Here is a 26701-nt window from a genome sequence, read left to right on the forward strand (position 1 = left end):
CACACAAAAGTTGAGCACAAAGATAAGATTAAATTTTGCAACACAGAATGATAAAGAATTAAAAGGATACTCAGTAAATTTTGTTGACAGAAAACTGATTATCCAAGGTAATTATCTCGTATTTACAGACTGAAATACTTACACTGCAAAGGCAAGAACAGTTCAGTTTATTCACTAAATAGTGGAGTCTGTAGCTGTACCTTGGTTTCTGTTACTTCAGTACAATTAGTATAGTTAGGTATAGTGTTTGTAGACAACTTGCATTCACATAAATTAGATAACATTTTGTACAATAGTATGAATAGAAGGCCACAATATTTGAATAAATCCCTTAATTAGTCATTTTAATATTGTTATTTATACTCTTGAACTATAAAGTGTTTTAACTGAATTATGGTTATTGATATTTTTAAAGTTCTACATACATTATGACAAGTACTTTAAAATTATTATACTTAGATATTTATAGCTAATATCCAAAGAAAATTCACTACAAAATTGTTATAGTAGATATTAGTTTGACATGCTTATTAATTTATCCAATAGGGATAATTATAGGTAAACATGGTTTGTGTCTTTCATTTCACTAAATTCGAATGCTGCTATTACAGGACAAATAAACATGATGGGTGATGTGACGACCCAAAACCATAATAACTCTTCAGTTAGCTATGTTGCAAGCTCAAATATATTCCACTGTATAACAAAGTCAGATTCCAGTTTTTCATGAAAAAGTGCTGGTGAAAATTGTCAGATGTATTCCAGTATAGATCCCCAATTCACCGGTTAGGAGATGGGAGGGCAGAAGACATGAAAAAGAACCCTTGTAAAATCATGCTGAGAGCATGCCTTTTTTTTCATAATGCTCATGTTTCTCATGCTGACATGCTGAGAGTAGCTGTGCATTCTGAGTGTTTTGTGAAAAATTCCTTTTGGGGGACTATCTTCTGACCAAGTTTGTTAGTCTTACATCTAATCTGAGTTTTTTCTTGAAGATGCCTTTAACTTATTTTTTCTTTCAATATAATCTTGCTCAGATTGAGAGCTGTTTTTCTCTCCAGTGCTTTGGGTGTCTGTTTCAGAAGCCCTGTTAGTATCCCATGGTCTCTATGAATGAGATGGGTTGTCACACGGAGAATTCTTGGAGCTATCTCTATCTGGATTCATGCTGGAAATCTAGCAGTATTTTTTTTTTTTATGTCACCATTATAAATAGAAACTGAGGCTGAAATACTGCTCCCATTCCCATTACTGTGAAGGTGCAGTTCTTCTGAGAGTAAATTGTGAAGGAGCCTTGCAGGCTCTTCTCCCTGCAGCCCAAGCTTCACTCTCTGATGTGAGACTAGAATGCTGCTGTGGCATTGGGGTTCATGTAAGATGTGAGCTAGCAGCTTTGAGCTCTGTGTTATGGACTGTGTCTCAGTGGAAGTTGGTAGGCGTAAAGAGAGGACCCTGGCCATCAGGAGAACGCAAGCAGTGTGCTCGAACCCAGTCCTCGGGGAGTAAAGAGCCATTGCTTTAAAATGCATATAGCCAAAACCATAACACCCTATTCAACAATTTCAGTAGGAGAGTGAGAGCCTGTCTTATCAGCAGGGTCCTGGCTTCAAGTTTCAAAATTACCTCCTGTCGTGAAAATGTAAAAGTTTATTTTGTTATTGCATAACCAATTAGCATACATGGATGGCCTCCCTAATTACCAGTGAATTTAGGATACATGACATCGTGCTGTAAATTCTTCTACTTTTGGACTAGTTATGGTGATTCTCTCTCTGTCTTTCCAATCTCTTAAGCAGATTCACTGTGATGCATGTCCTATTCTGGTTTAATTTTGTAATAAAACAGTATACTTTCTGTTCTATCATTGTGGAGTTTCTCTGGGGCTAGAGAAAGTTTTTATTTTATTATTTCACAAACACTGTCTAGAATTACCAGAATTTCACCACATTGACCAGGCTGGTTATGAACTTGTGACCTCAAGTGATCCACCTGCCTCAGCCTCCCAAAGTGCTGGGATTACAGGTGTAAGCCATCACCCCAGCCACAAATTCACTTGTACCTGTATAGATTTCAGACAACTAGAATCTTTGTTCCCAGGTTAAAATCCTCAAGTTTGGTCCAAATAAACTGTCTACTTATATTCATGTTATGTCATCTGTTTTTCCATTTCTGTAAACTGTTATCTAGAAGAGCAGCTTCTGTGAGGGGACCTCTCTTTCAATTGTACTTTACTTGCTGTAACACCCAAAAATGCAGAGTGAGGTTAATCCCACCCAGAATCTGCACATAAGTTCTGTCCTCTGCCTGGGATTTACAAGACAGGCCAAGACTTTGGATTGAAAATGTACAGAAAACTAACTGGAGGCATTTTCTGCATTGTGAAATGTCAACACAGACATCTTGAAGCCTCCCTTTGAGAGTGTGGCTTTTTGAGCTCTTCATATCTAGTTCGGTGACCTGCTACATGTTCTACATTCTGTGAGAGGTTCCGAGAGTAAATAGAATCTGATGGCCAAATCTGTAAATGTAAAGAAGCATCTTAGGAGTGAAAGATCAAGGCCAGAAAGTATCCAGAGCCATAACCACAGCTACACCTACCAGTAAAATGCAAGACTTGAGTAGAGTATTCTTGTCCTTCCTGTTACTCAAGAGCTAGAATCAGGACAGGTGATCCAGGTTCTGGAGCTCCACTAGAGCAGTTCCATTTTTTATTTAGAATCAGCCTGTCTCTTCTGCCTGGTTTATCATTGGGCAGTCAACCTAGGGTAACTGAGAACCCTCTCACAATTACCTAGCCATCTTTGAAACATTTGAGAATACATGAATGAACTAAGGTGGTATATAATGCTTCTTTAAAACAAAATTTTAAAAAATTCAATAAAGGAAATCTTTATCTTGTTTGAACAATGCATTCTGAAAAGGTTAAACTTCAGAAATTATTTAAAGGTAAATAAGATTGGCATCCATAAGGAATACTATTTATAAAATAAATGCAGTTATAGAGGCTACTTTAAAGAAGAATAAAATTTGGACTTCTGAGTATGATGAGTGCACAATAATGGACCACTGTCTTGGGGAACACAGTTTGGCATTACAGCACACAGACTGACATCGTCTGTACATGGCGTTGCTCCATTTTTCTCAGAAAAAGAGTAGGTCCATTTTGTCAGCTGTTTTTTATTTGTTCCCAGGGAGCATAAATGCTTAACATCATTAAGAAGACAAAAATAAAATCTGAAGGAGGACAGCCCTTTTCAACAGGAAGGCAGAATGTGGCTTATGTGTCTCTGTTTAGCACTGCCAGGCAGTTTGGCAGCAACTGTAGTTACCTTTTGCATGATTCAGTTCTAACTCTGCCAGTTCCAGTAATTTTTTCTGAATGCAGCCACGCTTCTTGTCTTAAAATCTATAAGTTCTTGTTTTGCAGACTGAGATTTTTTTTTTCAAATTTCTGACTACATAATTGTTAGAAAGTTTTAGCCAGCAGAACATCTTTATTTTTTGCTCTTGCTTTATCCAGTGCTTTATTAGCATTTTCATAATCCACTAGTGACCTAGACCTTCAATACAGGGATCCTTAGCAGCTTGAGTGTCTCTTAAGTAATATTTTTAAGGGTCAGAAAGTTCGAGGGCCTCATCAGCGGACACTCACGCTTCTATTTTTCTTGTTTCATCAAACATTTCTGAAACTTTGAGAAGAAACTTTCATATATCTGTAGAATCCTAAGTTCCTAAAGCATATAATGAAGAACCAATTCTATTGTAATCATCTACAGCACTTTTGTGGGATCGTCATTCTACCAGAGTTAACAGATGCATCCTTAACTCAATTATGATATTCTAAAAGAAATGTTCGTTCATGTTCAAAGAAATTATCTACATCCTTTACTCCTGAAACAATTACTCCATCTGCTGATTTAACCATGTTTTTAAAGAAATCTTCAAGTTTCTCTTTTTATTTGTCCTCGCACACTAAAATCTTGATTATATTGCAAGAAGACATGGAAATTTAAATATTTTCTCAAAATAGGATGTGCTGTCACATGATATAGGAACACTTCATGGATCGCAACTGTCTTCTTGAATATTCCCAAATATTCAGCTTCCAGTTCCTGTTTCATCTTTGTGAATTCTTCCTTTGTCATTGACCCTTCTTCTGCAAGCTTCTGTACTTTTTCCCTTGAAGCATCAAAATCAGGTCTTGGTGGTGCTGGTGAAATGATGTAACCTGCATAGTCTTCATTTATAACAAAGGAATCGTGACGCCAGATAAATTGCTTGTGTTGCTGAACAATAGAAAACTCATTTTGTTTAAAATTTGGCAATAAACTTTTTGTGTGAACAGTGAATTTTACTTTATCCCACTCACTAAGAGCATCAGAGATGTCCACCTGCAGAGGAGGATCACTTTGAAGATCTACATTTATTGCTTTAAGTCCACAGTTCTCTTCCCGAGAGGAAGTCAGGGCCATCATCCAGGTCTTCCATCATGGCTGCTCCCCAGGATGATAGTTTGTGTAACAAACAGAGATATTGTCAGATTACGTACATCCATATAGAATAGGACATGATAGTATGCACAGCATATGCATGTAAACTCCCAAAATGTGATGTGAAGGTTGGCCTAACCAATTACACTGCAGCGTATTGTACTGGCCTGCTGCTGGCCTACAGACTCCTCAATAGGTCAAGATCTGTGACCTATGACATGGACAAGATCTGTGAAGGCCAAGTGGAGATGACTGGCAATGAATACAATGTGGAAAGCACTGATGGTCAGCGAAGTGCCTTTACCTACTATTTGGATGTAGGCCTTCCCAGAACTACCACTGGCAATAAAGTTTTTGTTCCTGAAGAGAGCAGTAGATGGAGGCTTGTTTATCCTTCACAGTACCAAACAGTTCCCTAGTTATGATTCTGAAAGCAAGGGATTTAATGCAGTAGTACACCAGAAGCACATCATAGGCCAGATGTTGCAGATTACATGCACTACTTAGTGAAGGAAGATGAAGATGCTTACAGGAAATTGTTCTTGCAATACATAAACAAAAGCATAACTCCAGACATGAAGGAGATAGATAAGAAAACTCTTGCTGCTATGTGAGAGAATCCAGTCTATGAGAAGAAGCCCAGGAAAAAAGTTAAAAAGAAGTGGAACCGTCCCAAAATGTCCGTTGCTCAGAAGAAAGGTCAAGTAACTCAAAAGAAGGCAAGCTTCCTCAGAGCTTATGAGTGGGCTTCTGAGAACTAAACCAAACAATTTTTAATGAGGCTTTTTCAGATGAAGAAAATAAACTTATTGACAGCAACATTTAAAAAGAAAAATTAAATTTATAAGCAGCAAAACATTCAAGAGATTACTTGGGTTCTCTTAAAGGCATTCAGTTTCAAAATGGAAACAGAGCATTAAAGTTTGGAAAATTTGCAGCCTGACAATGCAATAGAATAGAAAAGCTCATTTTTTGGAGGAGAAATATTAGCCAGCTGTGGGAAAAATGTCTCCAGGTCATGACAGAGATCTTCTCCACAGGCCCCTCCATCACAGGCCCAGAGGCCTAAAAGAAAAAGATGGCTTTATGGGTCAGGTCCAGGGCTTCCCTGCTCTGTGAAGCCTAGGGACTTGGTACCCTGTATTCCAGCCACTTCAGTCATGGCTAAAAGGGGCCAAGGTAGAGCTCAGGCTGTTGCTTCAGAGAGTGGAAGCCCCAAGCCTTGGCATCTTTTATATGGTGTTGAGACTGCGGGTTCATGGAAGTCAAGAATTGAGGTTTGGCATCCTCCACCTAGATTTCAGAGATATATGGAATGGATGTCCAGGCAGAAGGTTGCTGCAGGGGTGAAGCCCTCATGAATGAACATCTGCTAGGACAGTACAGAAAAAATGTGGGGTTGGAGCCCCCACACAGAGTCCTTACTGGGGCACTGCCTTGTGGAGCTTTGAGAAGAGGGCCATTGTCCTCCAGATTCCAGAATGGTAGATCCACTGACATCTTGCACCAGGTGCCTGGAGAAGCCATAGACAAGTTCATGAAGGCAGCCAGGAGAGAGTCTGTACCCTGCAGAGCCACAGGGGTGAAGCTGCTCAAGACGATGGGAACCCACCTTTTGCATCAGCATGACTCAATGCAGAACATCAAGTCAGAGGAGATCATTTTGGAGCTTTAAGATTTGACGGTCTTGCTTGATTTTGGATTGCATGGGGCCAGTAGCCCCTTTGTTTTGGCCAATTTCTCCCCTATGGAATGACTGTATTTACCCAATGCTTGTACCCTCATTATATCAGGGAAGTAACTAACTTGCTTTTAATTTTACAGGCTCATAGGCAGAAGGGACGTACCTTGTTTCAGATAAGATATTGAACTGTGGACTTTTGAGTCGATGCTGAAATGAGTTAAGACTTTGGGGTACTGTTGGGAAGGTATGATTGGTTTTGCAATGCAAAGACATTAGATTTGGGAGGGGCCGGGGTGGAATGACATGGTTTGGCTGTGTCCCACCCAAATCTCATCTTGAATTGTCATTCTCACAAGTCATGGTGAAAACATGGTGGGAGATGATTCAATTATGGGAGTGGGTCTTCCCTGCACTGTTCTCGTGATAGTGAATGAATTTCAGAATATATGATGGTTGTAAAAATGGGAGTTTTCCTGCACAAGCTCTCTCTTTGCCTCCCGCTGTCCATGTAAAATGTGACTTGCTTCTCCTTGCCTTTTGCCACGATTGTGAGGCCTCCCCAGCCACATAGAACTGTAAGTTCATTAAATCTCTTTCTCTTCCCAGTCTCCAGTATGTCTTTATCAACAGTATGAGAACAGACTAATAAAACTAGCAACTGAATAAAAGGTTGAATTATGCATCATATAGTAGGTAAATAAATGTGTGCAAAAACTTGGGCTTTATTTTGGCCATGTTCTTTATATTGTTGTGACTTTTGGTGTTTTTACCTGAAAGACTATTTCTGAACAGAAGAGTTGTTATTATTATTTGTATTTCTTTTACCTTACTAAAAACACATATTCATCTTTTAATAAAATTATCCTAGGAAACCTTAAATATTTGTTTAAATGGCTTATTAGTATATGATATGAAATTGACAGGAAAGTGGCTATAAAAGGTTTAAATTACACAAACTCTGAGATACAAATTTATCTTAGGTAAGCTTAGGAAAAACAAAACTGGAAATACCCACATTGGCATAGAGAACCAAATTCTAGCTAGGGTCCACTCCCTGTCCCAGTCCTGTTCAGATTCACTCCTTTTGAAGGTCTTATTTAGGTCTGGCCCTACCCTGGAGTCTCCCCTCACAGAACTGATTAGAAAAGATCAGTTTTGGGTGATGAATCCTGTTCCACTTTTAGAGCTGGTGCTCACAATTTTCTGAAACAGAAAAGCAATACATGAGAAATATAAAGCATGGATTTTAGAGTCTTTTTAAAATTATTAAAACCAGTGCTTGCAGAGACATTTTATTTAGCAACTTGTTTTCCATTCCTGCAGAGCTAGTAGTTGCTCCCCAAGCCACAAGAAGTAAATATAAACACAATAAAATTTCCTGTAAGTTATATTAAACTCTTCATTTCTCTATTCCTCTCATCTGTTTATGTTTAGCTTTTATTCTACACATTTTAAAAAATGGTCAATGACAGAGAAACAGAAAAAACATCTGGGTCATTTTTCTAAATACTGGGGATTATTGAACACTTAGTATCAATACACAGGGTGTTATTAAGATTAAATTCTGTAATGTGCTATCACAGTGCCCTGCAGCATCTTATTGAGCATGCAGTACTTGAATAATAAACATTGCATTACTATATGTGTACATGTTGTTTTCTAAACGCAGACTTAAACATTGTTGCTTTCTAAATTCAAAAACAAAAAAACCAACAAAAAACATTGTTGCTTTGTTTCTTCTGTAAACTTAAAAAAAGCCAGCAAAGATTATAATACTTTAAGGTGGAGATTGGTTGTCCTTATTTATACCAAAAGTATTTGTGTTGTCACAAGAGTGCTGAGTGTAAGGAACTTGGTGCTGTGCCTACTTGCTCTAACTAATGCTAATAATGACCCCAGGTGAAGAAACATTAGCATTGATAGGAAACTTGTTTATAACACCCATTCATGTACCCTTTCAAAACCTGCAGAATCACATTTCATAGAATGGGGCCAAAATTACCAAGTGATTTGTAATCTTGTTAAAGTTGGAGAGGCAATGCTTAAATGGTTATAAGCCCAGGCTTCTAATTAGAATCATGTGACTCTAAGTTGAGGCCAGAATCAAATATGAGGGTTCAAGATACATTTATGATAATTAATTCTCACCTTTGCATTAACGGGTGATCCCAGAACCTGTTCCATTTGGGTTTCTTAGGAACCGGGCAGTGTGGCCCACATTTTTATTACTGTAGCAGAAATTGCTGGCGTCTGTGGCAGGGGAGGACACCTGAGGACAGGAAAGGAGAAACTTATATTTTTACATCTGTGGAGCAGCTTGTTCCTGAATCTCTTCTGTTATAAAGGACAGAAATGGGTAGAATTTTTCTGTATTGGTCCTGCCTATGAGTGTGGTGGTAGCAGGTAAAGATGTGGTGCTTACATCTTTCAAGGCATATTCTCCAGATGCAGATGTAATTTTTTTCAAAATCTCATCTGAGAAGAAATTCCAGAGAAAGAGGAGAAGATAAAAAATGGATTTTTTTTCAGCTAAACATGCCTTGGAGTAAGAGTTGTGTCCATTCTGCCTGCTAGAATGCCATGCCTTTAGTACTTGCAAAACTTTAATTCTCTACTTGTACTTTTCCTCTTAAATGAGTTTGTTGTAACTACATTTTAAAATTCTTATAATTGTCAAGGATCTCTGAAAAATATTTCTTTCCTATGTACCAGAGCCTTCTCTACATTCTGTACTTCATGGTTTCTTATATGCCATGCAGTATTCTCACCTTGAATTTATAATCTGCATCATTAAAAATGTTCCCTTTGTGGCTGTTGAACATGGGACAGTGTGGATGCTCAAGATTCCTATTGGGGAAAAGCTGGGGTTCTTCATAAAAATAAAGACCATGTAATGTTGAGCTTCTGTCTCTGTTCTCCATCAGCTCTGTGTAGAAAAGGATTAAGAAAATGCTTATTTAAACAGGATGACATTTGTTACCCAGTAAGTTCTGAAAAAAATTATTAGGAGATACTTGTTCTCCAGGGTGCTAAAGAAAGACTATTTAAAATAACTATTAACTATTCACAATTATAGAACATGGGAGACATCTGTATTTTGAACTTTGCATAAAACTGATGTTTCTTTATAGTTAAATTCAGGCTATAATTTACTTTTGGAGGGCCAATATTACAACAGTGATGCTGTGTCCTGTGTGCATCTACACATCATAAAAATTGTCTTAGTCCAGTTGATATTAATAACTCAGTTGATTAATGAAGCTCTCTGACAGATTTCTTCAATATGGAGTTAATTATTTCTCTCTTCATTAGTAAGTTTCTTTATGCAGCTGATGTGCAGAAAGCATCACATTTAATCTGGCAGCTGCCCTTCTTTCTCATGTTTTCTTTGTCTTTATCTGCCTTTGGAAAATGAAAGCTCTAATCTTTGTTACAGGCCAGAAAAACTGGAAAAAAAAGACCACAGACTCTTCCAATTACTCCAATTTGACAAAATAGCCTTCTTAGGCCATAAATATTGGCATCACCGGTGATCTTGGTTTTTTTGTTTGTTTGTTTTTCAGACAGAGTTTTGCTCTTGTTGCCCAGGCTGTAGTACAAGGGCACAATCTTGGCTCACCACAACCTCTGCTTCCCAGATTCAAGCGATTCGCCTGCCTCAGCCTTCCCAAGTACCTGGAATTACAGGCATGTGCCACCATGCCTGGCTAATTTTGTGTTTTTAGTAGAGACGGGGTTTCTCCATGTTGGTCAGGCTGGTCCCGAACTCCCGACCTCAGGTGATCCGCCTGCCTCAGCCTCCCAAAGTGCTGGGATTACAGGCATGAGCTACCGCACCAAGATCCAGAAACTCAGGCTTTATTCCAGACCTTCTGTCACAGACTGCATTTACAAGATCTTCAGTTTATTGTACACATTAACATTTGTGCAGTACCTTCTAACTCAGTATGAATTTTCCATCTGAAAAGTTTACACAACTCTTTCTGTATGATGTAAATATAGCACTCAAAAATGTACATGTTACTGTTCATGTCCTACTTCATCATCTGGAAAAGTATCATATATACACTGATATTTTGGATCTTATGCCACTCTCTTTTCTCAGAGTTAGAGTATACATGAGAGAATATTTCTGTGTTGAAAGTTATTAGATAATTTCAGTCACCCCTATAAGTAAGACCTAGTTATCTTTACTCTTATTTCACCTTGAGTCAAATTTAAAATTCTGCCCATGGCCACTTGGTAAATATGTGTGTCTGTTTCTGTGTTTCAGGGAGCGTTGACATTTAGAGATGTGGCCATAGAATTTTCTCTGGAGGAGTGGCAATGTCTAGACACTGAACAGTGGAATTTATATAGACATGTGATGTTAGATAACTACAGAAACCTGGTCTTCCTGGGTGAGGATAACCTTAATACACAATTGCTAATATACCTTATAAGTTTCGTTTATTTTTGTAAAAATGTTATGCTTTCAGATCCCGGGTGTTTGGTTTTGTTTTGTTTTTTTGTTTTTTTTGTTTTTTTGTTTTTTTATCTTCAGGATTTTTCTATGTAGAATAGAATTTCAAAATGTTTTATTTTGACCTTTACTTTCCACTTTCCTGAGCTGATTTGTTTCCTTCACTCTAGATTAGGGTTAATTTTAGAAATTTAGTTGCAACTTATTATTGCCCACATCTTAAAATTTCATTACCACCACCAATTTTTGAATTAGTACAAGGTAGTTAAATTAAGAACCTATAAAATTAAAATATTTTTAAATATTTAGCAATTTTTCTTTATTTTTTTAATTTTTTAATTTTTTTGGAGACAGAGTCTCTGTCATCCAGGCTGAAGCACAATGGCACAGTCTCAGCTCACTGCAACCTCTGCCCCCTGGGTTCAAGTGATTCTCCTGCCTCGGCCTCCTGAGTAGCTGGGACTACAGGCATGTGCCACCACACTTGGCTCATTTTTTTGTATTTTTAGTAGAGACAGGGTTTCACTATGTTGGACAGGCTGGTCTCGAACTCCTGACCTCGCTCTGATATGCCTGCCTCAGCCTCCCAAAGTGCTGGGATTAAAGGCATAAGCCACTGTGCCCAATATATTTAGAAATTTGTTATAAATTATTATTTTGGGGTTAATTTACTAGAATATTCCATTACATTATCTTTACTGAGAGCATTACTAAGTTGGTAATTGGAGAATATGAGCAAAATTCATGTTATTTTTCATAAAACAGGTATTGCTGTCTCAAAGCGAGACCTGATCCCCTGTCTGGAGCAAGAAAAAGAGCCTTGGAATGTGAAGACACATGATATGGTAGCCAAACCCCCAGGTAGGTGAGAGTAAATACAATAGACAAGACTGATAAGAGATCTATAGTTAAAAAAAAAAAAACAGTTTTAAAAATAATTTGGGAAGCTGTTTTACTAAGGAAATTGTTTCTGTTTCTTTTTATATTGCTTTAAAAAAAATTTTTTTTCCTCTCACATAGAAGCATCTTTTGCTTTATCTTTATTAAATCTCTAAAAATTCTTCTTTCCCTTTGGTAATCTTACTTGAAGTTTACAGTGAGAGCCAAAGTCCATTTCATGGCATATAATAGACTACACAATCTGACTGCTTTTCCATTGTTTCTGGAAATACACAGATATTTGCATAATTTTGAGAAACTTTATGTCAAACTATTTTTATTTTATTTATTTATTTATTTTTGAGACGGAGTCTCACACTATTGCCAGGGCCGGAGCACAATGGTGTGATCTCGGCTCACTGCAACCTCTGCCTCCCAGATTCATGTGATTCTCCTGCCTCAGGCTCCTGAGTAGCTGGGATTACAGGCATGCACCATGACACCCAGCTAATTAAACTATTTTTTAAGTTCTCTTTTTGCATTATGGCTGAAATATGTGAGAGTAGTGGTTTCTGTTTCATTTGTTATTTATTTATTGCTAATTTTCTACACATTCCATGCTGTTTTATTACTATAGTTTTGAAATATAGTTTGAAATTATACAGTATGATGTCCTCTTGCTATTTTTTTTTCTTTCAAGATTGCTTTAGCTATTCAAAGTTTATTGTAGTTTTATGTAAATTTTAAAATCGTATTTTCTATTACCTTAAATAACTGGAATTCTGATGGGAGTTTATTGAATCTAGAGACACCTTAGATGAAAGGCACTTTAGCCTGGGCACGGTGGCTCACACCTGTAATCCCAACACTTTGGGAGGCCAAGGCGGGCGGATCATGAGGTCAGGAGTTCGAGGCCAGCCTGGCCAACATAGTGAAACCCTATCTCTACTAAAACTACAAAAAGTTAGCCAGACGTTGTGACAGGCGCCTGTAATCCAAGCTACTTGGGATGCTGAGACAGGAGATTTGCTTGAATCCAGGAAACGTAGATGGCAGTGAGCCAAGACTGTGCCACTGCACTTGATCCTGGGTAAGAGAGCAAGGCTCTTGTCAAAAAGTAAAAATAAAAAATAAGACACTTTAGCAATATTTATTTTTTCAATTAATAGACAAAATATTTTTAAATTTATTTGTGTCTTCTCTAATTTTTTTAATTGATATATCTTTCATTTAAAATATTTTTTAGTTCCTTGATTAAATTTGTTCTCAGAAATTTATTTTAGTGCTATTGTTAATAAGATTGCTTTCTTTCTATATTTTATCAGATAGTTTGTTTTAAGTGTTTGGAACCATAATGTATACTTGTATGTTAATTTTCTATTTGCTAATTTATTGAGTGTAATTATAACTTTAATCAGGTTTTAATGTACTGTTTATGGTTTTTTATATATAAAGTCAAATGCTCTATAAACAGCAACTTCTTACTTGTCTTCAATTTCAGTGACTTTAAAACTTTATTTTGACTAATTTTTCTGCCACATACCTTCAGTGCTATGTTTAAGTAGAAGCATTGAGAATGGGCACAATATGGTTTTGCATTGGTCTCTGTGAATTTTAAGAAGCAAACACCTCCTCAAGTTTTTATAAACTGGCTTTAGGATGTAAAGATATTATTTTGTTGGGTGCCCAGAGTGATAGAATGCCCTCTGGGCTTGCAGTGGAGAGGGGTTGTAGCTTGGTCACAAGGCTGCTGGGTCTTCACTAGGGTCCAACTTTAGTTGACTTGTTACAAGGGGCTTGGGTAGTTGTAATTCCCATTATATTTTTGGCAGAGTGAATATCCTTTAGGACTTCACTCTATAGGGTAAACACTAGGGCAGGTTTCTGCAGTTGGTTATACATATATGGTGGACTTTATATCAAAATGTAGATGAAAATGGTTTTCACTGGGTACCAGAAAGGATTTCTCCAAGTCTCTGTATGGGTTTCCATGTAGGTAGAACTGGCCATGAACTGTGACTCAAAGAACTGGAACTGAGTCATGGAAGTGCTTCAGGGCAGACAGTAAGGACCAAGGTCTGCAGTCTTGTCTGCGTGGCTATAAATGAGTGTCTTTCTCCAGGCCTCTGAAAAGGCAGGACCTCTTCCAGTCCTTGGCTGGGAAGAGTTTTGGATGGTTTCCTGAGTAGCTGGGATTACAGGCACCTGCCACCATGCCCAGCTTGTGTTTTTAGTAGAGACAGGGTTTCACCATGTTGCCCACGCTGGTCTTGAACTCCAGGGCTCAAGCAATCCACCCGCCTCAGCCTCCCAAAGTGCTGGGATTACAGGTGTGAGCCACCGTGCCCGGCAATTGGTTTAATTCTGTAACTTTTTGATGTGTGTTTAAATCAGAAACTATAAAGCCTCCAACATTGTTCCCTTTTTTTCTTTTTTTTGAAGATTGCTAAGTACTTTATTGTCTGTTGAGATTCTACATAATTGAGGGGTTGCTGTTCAAAAATGCAATGAGAAATTTGAAAAACATTGTATTAAATCTGTAGATTACATTGAGCAGGATGGACATATTTACAATATTAACTATTTCAGCCTTTCCACGAGAGCACGCTCAAGAGTGTGTTGTTTAATTTTTATATATATTTGTGAATTTTTTCGTTTTTTTCTCTTATTATTTATAGTCTCATTCCATTTTGGTCATATAAAGTAATTTATAAAATTTTAGTTTTAAAAAGTGTGGTAAATTTTTTTTTGGCCTAGGAAGTTGTCTATCAAGGAAAGTGTTCTATGAGCTATTGATAAAAGTGTGTATCCTAAGGTTGTTGAGGGGTGCCCTCTATACCTTTGTTAGGAATAATTGTTTTATACTCCCTCCAAGTTGTCTGTTTTCTTACTAATATTCTGTCTTGTTTTATTTTTATTACAGAAAGTGCAATATTAAAATATACTATAATTATATTGCTCTCTATGTATTTCTGTCAATATTTGCTTTATATGTTTGGAGCCCTAATGTGAAATATATGTATACACACACACACACACAGAAACAAACACACACACACAGAAACATACGTGTATATACAAGTGTGTCATAGGCTCCCAGTGAATAAATCTATAATTTTTTAAGGTCTTATTTTGTCACTTTAGAGTTTTGACTTCAAGTACATTTTATAAAATATGACAGTTTTTGACTTAAGATGTAGCTTGTATAATATTATTTTGGCCTCTTCTGCTCTCATTTGATTAATATTTGCGTACTTCCATCTTGTCTGAAGCGGGAGAATGGTGTGAACCCCGGGAGGTGGAGCTTGCAGTAAGTCGAAATAGTGCCACTGCACTCCAGCCTGGATGACAGAGCGAGAATCTGTCTCAAAAAGAAAATATATATATCTTTTTATGTGGTATATTCATTAACAGATGTTTATAATAATTGCTATGCTTTTATCTTTCAGATTTTAGAGAATAATTTAAAATGTTTTCTGCACCATTATGATAATGCTACAAAATCCTTTTTTTATGTATGTGCATATTTTTCTCAAAAAGTAATTTATTTTTATTTGATTATTTGGTGTTTTCTTGAATCCTTTTATTTTCCATTTAAGGAACTGCTTTCAGCATCTTTTATATGTTCATGCAGTTTTATAAGTACATGCAGTGCCAATATACCTTTTCAGAATTTGGCTATTTTGGAATATCGTTTTTTCATTTTTCAGGACAGATTTGCTGATGGTATTACTCTCACTTGAAAACTATTTTTTTTGCCAGTACTTTGACTACATCTCACAGTTTTTCTTTCTGGCCTGCAAAATTTTTGTTGACAATTCACTGGTTATATCATAAGACTATGTTTGTATATGACACATCAGTTTTATATTGCAGCTCCCAAAATGCTCTGTCTGTGAGTTTTGAAATTGTGCTTATATATGTATTTTTTATAAATATCTTTGTATGTATCCTAGTTTGTTTGTAAGCTTCTTCATGTTTACATTATTTTTCTTACTGAGGGATTTTTCAGTTATTATTTCTTCTTGTATTTTTTACCCCCATAATTTCTATTTTCAAATTTTTTCAGTATTTTTGTTCTTATCTTCATTTTTGATATTCTGTAGTTGTGTTCCTGTTTCATTCATTGAATATTCAATTTTTAATCAATTTTTAAAATTAATGTGTACATCTTTTCTGTGGTTTCCTTCTGAAAATTTTATATTTTTGATGTAATTACATTGCCCTGTTTTGTGTACATTGTAATCTTTAATTGAGATTTGGACATTTAAAAAACCTACCCATGACAGTCTTTATAATGTAGTTCTGTCCTGTCATAGTCTAAAAACAATCATTTTGGCTACACATTCTGGGAGTCTCTCAAACATGTTCTTACAATGTGTCTTCTCTAAAATTTTGTGTTTGCTTTTAGTTAAAGGAGTTTATTTGTGTTTCTTCTTAAAAATCAGTAGGCCAGATGTGGTGGCTCGTGTCTGTAATCCCAGCACTTTGGGAGGCTGAGGTGGGTGAATCACAAAGTCAAGAGATCGAGACCATCCTGATCAACATGGTGAAATCCCATCTCTACTAACAATACAATAAATTAGCTGGGCATGGTGGCATGTGCCTGTAGTCCCACCTACTTAGGAGGCTGAGGCAGGAGAATCGCCTGAACCCAGGAGGCAAAGGTTTCAGTGAGCTGAGTTTGCACCACTGTACTCCAGCCTGGGTGACAGAGCAAGAGTCTGTTACAAAAAAAAATAAAATTGATAATCACTTTCTACATTTGTTCTCTGTGATACCACAGTCTCTCTGATGCTGTAAAACTTAGTTTTTGTCTCAGCAGGCTCATACTGTCATTTTAAAGTATACCACCATTTCTTTCAGAACCTTTTGTCATAAGAGTCAGAAACTGTTATGCCCAGACCGTTTGTTCCCCAAAGAAGACCACCAGAGTCCAGAGTCAAAGCCAAGCGGCAAGGATCTTTTACTGCAAGTTCGAACTTGGTCCCTCCATTCCACAGCATATAAGAGGGCCTCGAACAATGTGAGTGCTTGCTTTTTATAGCCCGATGTAAACAGGATATGTAAAGTTACAGGGGAACAAGGGAATTCTTTTGGTTACAACATTACAATTGGTTAACATTATACATTTAGCATTTTTTATTGGTTCCCGCTGTGCCCTTATCGGAGATTTCCCAGGTGTTGTTTTTCTAAAGTTGAGAGACATATGGAGGAATGTTCCTGGTTTCTTTCATTCCCCCCTTTTCTTAGGTACTTCTAGAGTCAATCTTGGGTCTTATAAGTCTGATTCTGTTTCAGCGTTTACAGGTTGGTATTGGGCTCTGAGGACCATGAGCTGTACGGTGTCAAATCTTTCCCTGACAAATTGTAAAATTCTGTTAACAACACAAGGTCCTACGGTAAACAGAAATAGTAGACTTAGCAGGGGTCCAAGGAAGGGGGCTAACAGGGAAAACACAGAGGAATTCCACCATTGGTCTGCAGCTGAAGCAAACTGCCGTTTTTTTACTTCTGTGCTTAGCTTGCGTAACTGTTGGACCTGGTCCTCTACAAGCCCTGATTCATTTTTGTAGAAACAACAGTCTTCCTTTAGAAACATACATGTACCACCTTTTTCAGCAGTGAGTAGGTCTACGGCCCTCCGGTTCTGCAAGGTTACCTGAGCTAGGGACGTGAACTGCCGCTGAAGGGAGGCAAGGGACTCAGCCGACTCCTCCATAGCAACAGCAAATTGTTGGTACAACTTGTTGCTTTCTATGAGGGTGTGACCTAGGGCTCCCCCCGCCAGTCCAGTCCGGCCGCAATGAGGGATGCAGTGAGGGAGATTCCCGCAATGAGGGGGAGAAATATGGCTCATGCAGGTCTCGGTCTAGGGACTGGGTGAATAGCAGTACTAGTCCAGTTACCGGTGTACCCTAGGAACTTGCTGGCAGTTAGTAGAGTCAACCGGGGAACTAATGTGACAGGAAGACACAGTAGGTTGGTAACAGAGGGACTAGATAGGTTCTTAGATAATGTTCCATTACACCAGAAGAATATGCCCGGCGGAGCCCTTAGGGTGATATTAGGGGGTATTGCAGTGATGCTGCAGAGGCTGGAATTGGTTCCTGAGAAACAGTAGGGAAACTTCTCCTGACTGGGGTTTAGGTATAGGGGCACGTTAAGGATAGGGGCATATGAGAGGTTTCAGAGGTTGTTAGCTTGGGCAGAGGTAGAGGATCCCCATGGCAGAGGGACAGCGGTTAGCGGTGTATGCCCTAGAGTGGCACACAGAAAGCAGCCAGACAGGCTGTGAAGTCCTGTAAGGTTAGCAAGTTCTAGTCCTTCTTATAATAATTTTAACCAGGAGAAAGGACGTAAGTCTTGTGTTAGTCTGTTTTCTTGTCGTTGGATATTTCCATGGACCAGAGGCAGTACCTGCACTAGACCTCGCCACAGATAGAGGTGACTACTAGGCCATGTGGAGGAGGGGGAGTAGTATACAGCCCCATGTTGAGGCATGGTCCAGCGGGAGTTCCAGGGGTCTCTAACTATCCATGTATATTAAAAGTCTCCATCCCGTCTACGATGGAAGGCCCACTTAGGGTCTAACTGTTCTACCTCTCCCCAGTAACGGAATCTATGGATGTTACAATAGTTATAAGGACAGCCGGCATTTTGGTGCCACCAATAGTGTTTACAATTGTATTTAGTCTGATCAAACTCAAAGCATATTATTGGTGCCATAGGTTTGGCTATTTGAAAACTAGTAAAATTTAGTAGAATTGGGCTATTGCACCCTGAGGAGGGGCAATCAGCACTGGCCAATAATTTCCCGGGCTTATGAGGTTGCCCCGGGTGGGTTCGGTTTTCATAAAGCCAGAATCTCCAGACAAAGGGATTAAGAGCTGGTTTTGTGATTTCCCCAGCAGCCACTAGAGCGACTAACGTTAGGGTTAGACTACCTAACTGCATGTTTGCAGTGAGCTATGCTGCCGGTGCAGGGTGAGTTTTAAGGGGTTGTTCTTAGCTTTGTCCACAATCCACGTGGCCGGTGCTTCAGCCGCTGCCGTGATTGGTCCCAGAAGGTCGGAGGTTGGGTCCACTGGCTTGATGTGGGTGTAGTGGATCCACGACGTGATGCCTTCTACCTTCAGGGCGGTGGGTGTGGTTAGGAGTACCTGGAGTGGTCCCTTCCACCTGGGTTCTAGGGTCTCTTGTCAGTGTCACTTAACCAGGACCCAGTCTCCTGGCTGGTACAGATGGGGTGTCGGCAGGGGACCGGTCTCATATAGTTCCTTCAGCTTGGGCCAGATTTCTTGATGAATTTTCTGCAAGGCTTGTAGGGAAAATAAGAGTTCAGAGACATTTTCTGTTTCAGACTTGAGCAGATCATCTTTTAGGCTGGGGACCAGGGTGGGGGTCTGCCATACATGATTTCATAAGGGGTAAGACCCAGTCTGTAAGGGGTATTACGGGCCTGGAACAGAGCGTAGGGGAGAAGGACCACCCAATTAGTGCCAGTCTCCATAGTCAATTTAGTTAAGGTCTCCTTTAAGGTCCGATTCATCCTCTCTACCTGTCCTGAACTCTGGGGTCTGTAAGCGCAATGTAGTTTCCAATTTGCCCCAAGGATGGAAGCCAAATCCTGACTTACCTTAGCGACGAAGGCCGGCCCATTATCTGACCCTATCTGGACGGGGAAGCCATACCTGGGGAGGATATCTTCCAGGATTTTCTTTACTACAACCTGAGCAGTTTCCCTTTTGGTTGGGAATGCTTCAGTCCATCCTGAAAAAGTATCTACAAAGATAAGTAAGTACCGATACCTGTATTTTCCTGGCTTTATCTCAGTAAAATCTATTTCCCAGTAGATACCGGGCCTGGTTCCCCTGAGCCTTGTTCCTGTTGCAGCCTGGGATTGGGGGTAGGCGTTGTTAAGCTGGCAGACTTTGCAACTTGTCATGATGCTGCTGGCCGTCTCGGCTATATGTCTGATTTTGAGCTTGGAGCATCTGATTAGGTCTATCATCCACCGGGCACCCAGGTGGGTGGTTTGGTGGATGTGTTCTAACACTTGGTGTCCTAATTTTTCTGGTAGGATGGTTTGGTCATTAGTATCAGTCCACCACCCATTCTGGATTTGTTTCAGGGGAAGTTTGTCGATCCACTGGAGATCTTGTTCTGAATAATCAGGGAGATACGGCAAGTCCCGGGGGCCCGGATCAGGGAGCTGGAGTGCAAGGAGTTGGCTGGGAGCCTTTGCCACACTCCTTGCAGTTTGGTCTGCCAGAAAGTTGCCTTGAGCAATTGGAGTGGTTGGTTTCTGATGCCCTGGGCAATGTACAATAGCCAATTTTTCTGGTCTCCACAGGGCTGTTAACAGGGCTAGGATCTCTTGCTTGTTCTTTATTTCTTTTCTTTCAGCCGTTAGTAACCCTCGCTCCCTGTAAATGGCCCCATGTATGTGCGCCGTAGCAAAAGCATATCGGCTGTCTGTGTATACTGTCAGTTTCTTCCCTGCCCCTAAGGTAAGAGCTTGGGTGAGCGCTATCAGTTCGGCCTTCTGGGCTGATGTTCCCGGGGGCAGGGGTTCCACCCAGATTACCTCAGTCTCTGAAGTCACTGCCGCTCCAGCGTACCTCTGGCCTTGGTATACGAAGCTGCTCCCATCAGTGAACCAGACTAGGTCAGCGTCAGGAAGTGGGCGGTCCTGCAGGTCCTCTCAAACTCTGTGCACCTGAGCTACTATCTCGGTGCAATCATGGAGCGGGGCGTCCAGGTCCGGGTTGGGCAGCAGTGAGGCAGGGTTTAAGGTTGTTGGGGGCAGGAAAGTTATCCTGAGAGGATTCAGTAGTAGTCCTTGGTAGTGGGTGAGCCGGGCATTACTTATCCATTGATTAGGTGGCTGTTTGAGTACACCCTCGATGGCATGTGGGGTAACGACCTGTAATTCTTGACCCATGACAAGTTTATCAGCATCTTGTACCATCAGGGCCGTGGCCACAATCATTCAGAGACAAGGGGGCCACCCAGCAGCCACTGGGTCTAATTTCTTTGACAGGTAGGCAACCAGCCTCCGCCAGGGGCCTAAGTTCTGAGTTATTACCACCTTGGCGACACCCTTGCTCTCGTCCACGTATAGGTGGAAGGGCTTGGTGACATCAGGTAGTCCCAATGCAGGCGCAGAGAGTAGGGCGGTTTTGATCTGTTGGAAAGCCGACTCGGCTTCCTCTGTCCAATTAAATGGCTGCTGCCTCCGTGTTGCCTGATATAAGGGTTTAGCCAGTTCTGCGAACCCAGGTATCCATAGTCTACAAAATCCTGCCGACCCCAGGAATTCCCTTACTTGTCGGGTGGATTGTGGCCTGGGGATCTGCAGGACAGTCTGCTTCCGGGCGTCTGTTAACCAGCACTGCCCTCCTTTTAGCAGGTACCCCAGATATGTTACTTCTGATTTACAGATTTGAGCTTTCTTTGCCAAGGCTCGGTAGCCTAGGTTCCCTAGAGTTTGTAAGAGACTCTTGGTCCCTTGAATACAAGCTTCTGGGTCTCAGCAGCAATCAGGAGATCATCAACACACTGTAGTAAGGTTATTTCAGGGTGTTTGCATCGGTACTCACCTAGGTCTTCATGGAGGGCTTCATCGAACAGGCTAGGAGAGTTTTTGAATCCCTGCGGCAGTCTGGTCCATGTCAGTTGGCCACTTATGCCCCTCCCAGGGTCAGTCCACTCGAAGGCGAAGAGCTTTTGGCTCTGAGGGGCTAAAGGCAAACTGAAGAAAGCATCTTTCAAATCTAAAACAGTGTACCATTGATGTTTAGGGTTTAAGGTACTCAGGAGGGTGTACGGGTTAGGCACAGTTGGATGTATGTCCATAACCCTCTTATTGACTTCTCTCAAGTCTTGTACAGGTCTGTATTCTCCGCTACTAGGTTTTCGTACCGCCAACAATGGAGTATTCCAGGGCGAGTGACATGGGCGAAGGACTCCTTGGTCGAGGAGCCAGTGAATATGTGGTGCAATCCCTTCTTTGGCCTCTAGGGGCATCGGGCACTGGCATACCCGAATGGTGTCTGTCCCAGGCTTGAGTTCAACAAACAAGGCAGGACGGTGTTTTGCTAGTCCTAAGCCCCCCGTTTCTGCCCAGGAGGCTGGAGCCAGGTTGCTATGTCCTGGTCAGGGGCCGCTTGCTCCTGGTGGAGCCGGTACTCATCTTCTAGGGTTATAGTCAGGATGGACACGGGCTGATTTTGGGAGTTGGTCACGACGGGCCCCTCGGGTAGGAAATGGATCTGTGCTCCCATTTTAGTTAGCAGGTCCCTCCCTAATAGGGGACAGGGGCTCTCAGGGATGACCAGGAAGGAATGGGTTACATTCCTGGCTCCGAAGTTTACTGTTCTTTGTGTTGTCCAGGGGTATCTCTTAATTCCTGTGGCCCCTTGTACCCATGAGGACTTGGAGGATAATTTTCCCTTAGTTTTAACTAGGACTGAGTGCTGTGCTCCCGTGTCGACCAAGAACTGGACTGGGGACCCCTCTACTTGCAAAGTTACCCTAGGTTCGGGGAGGGGTCCAAACCCTGTCTTCCCTAGTCTTCGTCTTGAGTGACTAGTACGGGTGTAGACCTAGGGGGTCCCTGTCCTCGTTGTTTCTTTTTGGGGCAGTCTCTTACCCAGTGGCCAGCTTCCTTACAGTATGCACATTGGTCTTTGCTCAGATTATCATGTCTGGGGGACCGCCTAGGTTGGGTGTTATCTGGCTGTAGATGCTCTTTCTGTACTACTGCTGCCAGGACCTTGGTCATTTTTTCAGTGGCCTTAAATTGCCTTTCTTCTGGAGTATCTCTGTTATTGTAAACCTGCTGGGCTATCTGAAGGAGGTCCTGAATCTGCTTTCCCTCTAAGTCTTCTAATTTCTGGAGTTTCCTTTTAATGTCTGGGGCTGCCTGATTTACAAAAGACATTACGACAGCTGCCTGACTTCCTGGAGCCTCTGGGTCTATGGGGGTGTACTGTCTAAAAGCTTCCATTAATCTTTCTAGGTAGGTGGCTGGGCTTTCTGTCTTTCCCTGCAGAATAGAGTATACTTTAGCCAAATTAGTGGGCTTGCGAGCAGCTGCCCGGAGACCCGCCATTAGAGTCTGGCAATAAATGTGTAGCTGTCCCCTACCTTCTGCTGTGTTGTAGTCCCACGCCGGCCTGGTCAGAGGAAAAGTCGCATTTATGAGGTCGGGGTTGGCAGTTGGTTGACCGTCGTCCCCCGGGACCAGCTTTCTAGCTTCTACCTGTATTCTCTCTCGCTCCTCCGTTGTGAACAAGATTCGGAGGAGCTGCTGGCAATCATCCCAAGTGGGCTGGTGGGTGAACATGACACTATCCAGTAAAGCCATTAAATATTTGGGGTAGTCTGAGAACCGAGCACTCTGAGTCTTCCAGTTATACAGATCACTGGTGGACAATGGCCAATACTGGAGCCTGGGGATCCCCGTGTCATCTGGGGGTCCTTTTTCCCTAAAGGGTAGAGCCACTGTGGAGTCAGGCGGCTGGGGTGGGGCTAGCCCGCAAAGTGCGCCCTCGCGTCTGCCCTGCCGGCTCTTCAAAGTTACTTTCACTTTCAGCGGGTCTGGGTGCGTCAGCTGCCTCCCGTCCGCCTGCTCCTTCCTGCGGCTCAGCCCGGGGGGCTGGGGCCTGGGGCCCGGAGGGGTACGGAGGGGGTTCTGTGGACAGTGGGTCCCTGCTATCAGGTAGAACAGGATGGGGGGGGCAGTCGGTTGCTTGGGTTTTAGCGGCCGAGCAACCAGCGCCTTACAGGATTCGGGGGGGCTAATTGGAAAGGGGACAGCCAAGGAGGCGGGTTCTCAACAAGGTCCTGCCATATGAGGATATATGGAATTTGATCCAAGTGGCCCGCACGCCCAGGTAGGAAAATCTTGGACTTTAGTGATGACAGGAAGTCGGAACGTCCCTTCGGGTGGCCACCCCACATCAAAGGCAGGCCATTCGGAGTGACACAGAGTAATTAGCTTTCCCTTCCTGATTTCCATACTAAGATCATGGCCCCTTGCTCTAACATCCTTGAAATTACTTATAAGGAGAGATAGGGGAGTGCTCTGGGTATTACCCATCCTGTAATAATCTGTAGTCTCTCCCTGTAAAAGAATATGGGTTAGAATTCCTGTAAAGGAAATCTGGCATATTAATAATTTCTAGCTGCAAGCGCGCTCCGGGAGCCCGGGTCAGAATCAGTTCAGATAAAAATCTAAATCAGACGAGAGCCAGGGGACGTCTCCCACCAGTCTCCGCTGGCTGTCCTATAGCGCATCCGCCAGGACTGCGTCAGCTTTAGTTTCAGACCTCGCGAGTTACAGACACAGGTTCAGAACAGACACAGACAGACAAACAGAGACGAGCCGGCTCACCTATCAGCAGATCAATCCTGGTAGATCCGTTGACCAGGGGTCTGGTGGGCTTGGGGAATTCCGGACGAGCCCCCAGATGTTATGCCCAGACTGTTTGTTCCCCAAAGAAGACCACCAGAGTCCAGAGTCAAAGCCAAGCGGCAAGGATCTTTTACTGCAAGTTCGAACTTGGTCCCTCCATTCCACAGCATACAAGAGGGCCTTGAACAATGCGAGTGCTTGCTTTTTATAGCCCGATGTAAACAGGATATGTAAAGTTACAGGGGAACACGGGAATTCTTTTGGTTACAACATTACAATTGGTTAACATTATACATTTAGCATTTTTTATTGGTTCCCGCTGTGCCCTTATCAGAGATTTCCCAGGTGTTGTTTTTCTAAAGTTGAGAGACATATGGAGGAATGTGTTTTGCTGGGCTCAGGGAGTTGGGAGATATATGGAGGAATGTGTTTGTGCTGGGCTCAGGGAGTTGGGAGATATATGGAGGAATGTGTTTGTGCTGGGCTCAGGGAGTTGGGAGATATATGGAGGAATGTGCCTGGTTTCTTTCAAAACCAGTGTCTGGAAAAGCCCCTATAAACCAGAAATAAAGATGTATGTGCCAGTATTTTACTTGTCTTTTAAAAAGGAAACCAGGAGTTGGCAGTTTACTTCTAAAGTCACTATGTTACAATGGAGGGGAGGAAGAGCTCTGTTGGGTAAAATGTAACAGACTTTATTTTTCCTCTATATAGCTCTTTGCAATTGTGCTCACCTGGGGCACCGTACACACTCAACTTACTTTTTTACAAATGTACGTTGGATTTTTCTTACATTTATATGTTAATGAAGAAATTAGGGCCTGTGGTATTTTACTATGCCACCTTGTTATGTAGTTTGTGTAACTTTATAGGTTAGGTTTATAAACTATACTCAGTCTAGTACATGGAGTAATTTGTGATTTTCATTTCTTTCAGTTATATGTTCCCGTATTGCCCAAGACCTTTGGCCAGAGCAAGGCATAAAAGATTATTTCCAAGAAGTCATACTGAGACAATATAAAAAATGTGGACACGAGAATTTACTGTTAAGAAAAGGCTGTAAAAGTGTGGATGAGTTTAAGATGCACAAAAAAGGCTATAATAGATGTAACCAGTGTTTGACAACTACCCATAGCAAAATATTTCAATGTGACAAACATGTGAAAGTCTTTCATAAATTTTCAAATTCAAACAGACGTAAGATAAGACATACTTCAAAGAAACCTTTCAAATGTAAAGAATGTGGAAAATTATTTTGCATTCTTTCACACTTAGCTCAACATAAGAAAATTCATACTGGAGAGAAACCGTACAAATGTGAAGAATGTGGCAACGCCTTTAATGAGTCCCCAAACTGTACTACACATAAGAGAATTATTGAGAGAAAACCCTACAAATGTAAAGAATGTGGCAAAGCCTTTAACTGGTTTTCACATTTTACCACACATAAGAGAATTCATACTGGAGAAAAACCCTACCAATGTGAGAAATGTGGCAAATCTTTTAACCAATCTGCAAACCTTACTACACATAAAAGAATTCATACTGGAGAGAAACCCTATAAATGTGAAGAATGTGACAAATCATTTAACCAGTCCTCAAACCTTATTGAACATAAGAAAATTCATACTAAAGAGCAACCATACAAATGCGAAGAATGTGGCAAAGCTTTTAAGTAGTCCTCAACCCTTACTAAACATGAAAGAATTCCTACTGGAGAGAAACCCTACCAATGTGAAGAATGTGGCAAAGCTTTCAACCAGTCCTCAAACCTTACTACACATAAAAGAATTCATGCTGGAGAGAAACCCTACGAATGTGAAGAATGTGGCAAAACTTTTAACCAATCCTCAACCCTCACTACACATAAGATAATTCATTCTCGGGAAAAAAAAATCTACAAATGTAAAGATGGTGGTAAAGCCTTTAGGCGGTTCTCACACCTTACTAGGTATAAGACAATTCATACATAAAATTGTAAAGACTGTGGCAAAGCTTTTAAACAATCTTTATACCTTGCTACATATAAGATAATTCATGCTGAAGAGAAACCCTACAAATGTGAAGCATATGGCAAAGCTTTTAACCAGTCCTCAAATCTTACTAAACATAAGGTGTAATTCATACTGGAGAAAAACCTACAAATGTAAAGAATGTGGCATAGCCTTTATCCAGTCTTCACACCTTACTACACATAAGATAATTCATACTGGAGAGAAACCCTACAAGTGTTAAGACTGTGGCAAAGCGTTTAACAAATCCTGTATTCTTAACAGACATAAGATGATTCATACCACAGAGAAACTCTAAAAACCTGAAAGTTGTAACAATGCTTTTTACAAAACCTAAAACTTTTCCAAACATCGAAGAAATGCTGGTGAGAAATTCTAGAAATATGAAGAATGTGACAAAACCAGTATATTGTTGTCACATTTAATTGTAGGTAAGGTGATTCATACTGGAGAAAACTTCTACAAGTGTGAACAAAGTGGCAAAATTTTTAACCAATGCTCACATTTTATTGCACAGGACAACATTTATACTTGAGAACAAATATATAAATATAAAGAAAGTGAAAACACTATTAATATCTGCTCACATCGACTCAACATCAGAGTTCATACTTAATAAAATCATTAAAAGTGCAATTACTGTTCAAAGATTTTTCAGAAAGCATAAGCCTTTACACCTCAGAAGATGATTTATTTTGAAGACAAACATTAAAATATAGAGAGTTATAGTAACTTTACTTGTATCACAAT

The 26701-nt window shown here is 40.7% G+C and overlaps 1 protein-coding gene and 2 pseudogenes across 1 annotated transcript; 2 read left to right on the top strand and 1 right to left on the bottom strand.

The window, feature by feature from the left end:
* Window positions 1-3277: 3277 nt before the first annotated feature.
* On the bottom strand, window positions 3278-4494 carry LOC107128170 (sorting nexin-6 pseudogene; annotated as a pseudogene).
* Window positions 4495-4505: 11 nt separating this feature from the next.
* LOC123570217 (large ribosomal subunit protein uL18-like) lies at window positions 4506-5251 on the top strand (annotated as a pseudogene).
* A 5199-nt stretch (window positions 5252-10450) lies between these two features.
* Window positions 10451-26701, top strand: LOC102124933 (uncharacterized). The gene is given in 5 exon segments (XM_045378989.2): window positions 10451-10574; window positions 11402-11497; window positions 24876-26053; window positions 26056-26074; window positions 26077-26701. Coding segments are annotated over 5 exon segments (1581 nt in total). The 5' UTR covers window positions 10451-10540; the 3' UTR covers window positions 26331-26701.

The sequence above is a fragment of the Macaca fascicularis genome, chromosome 19 (genome assembly GCF_037993035.2).
Source record: "Macaca fascicularis isolate 582-1 chromosome 19, T2T-MFA8v1.1".
In the NCBI taxonomy this organism is placed as follows: domain Eukaryota; kingdom Metazoa; phylum Chordata; class Mammalia; order Primates; family Cercopithecidae; genus Macaca; species Macaca fascicularis.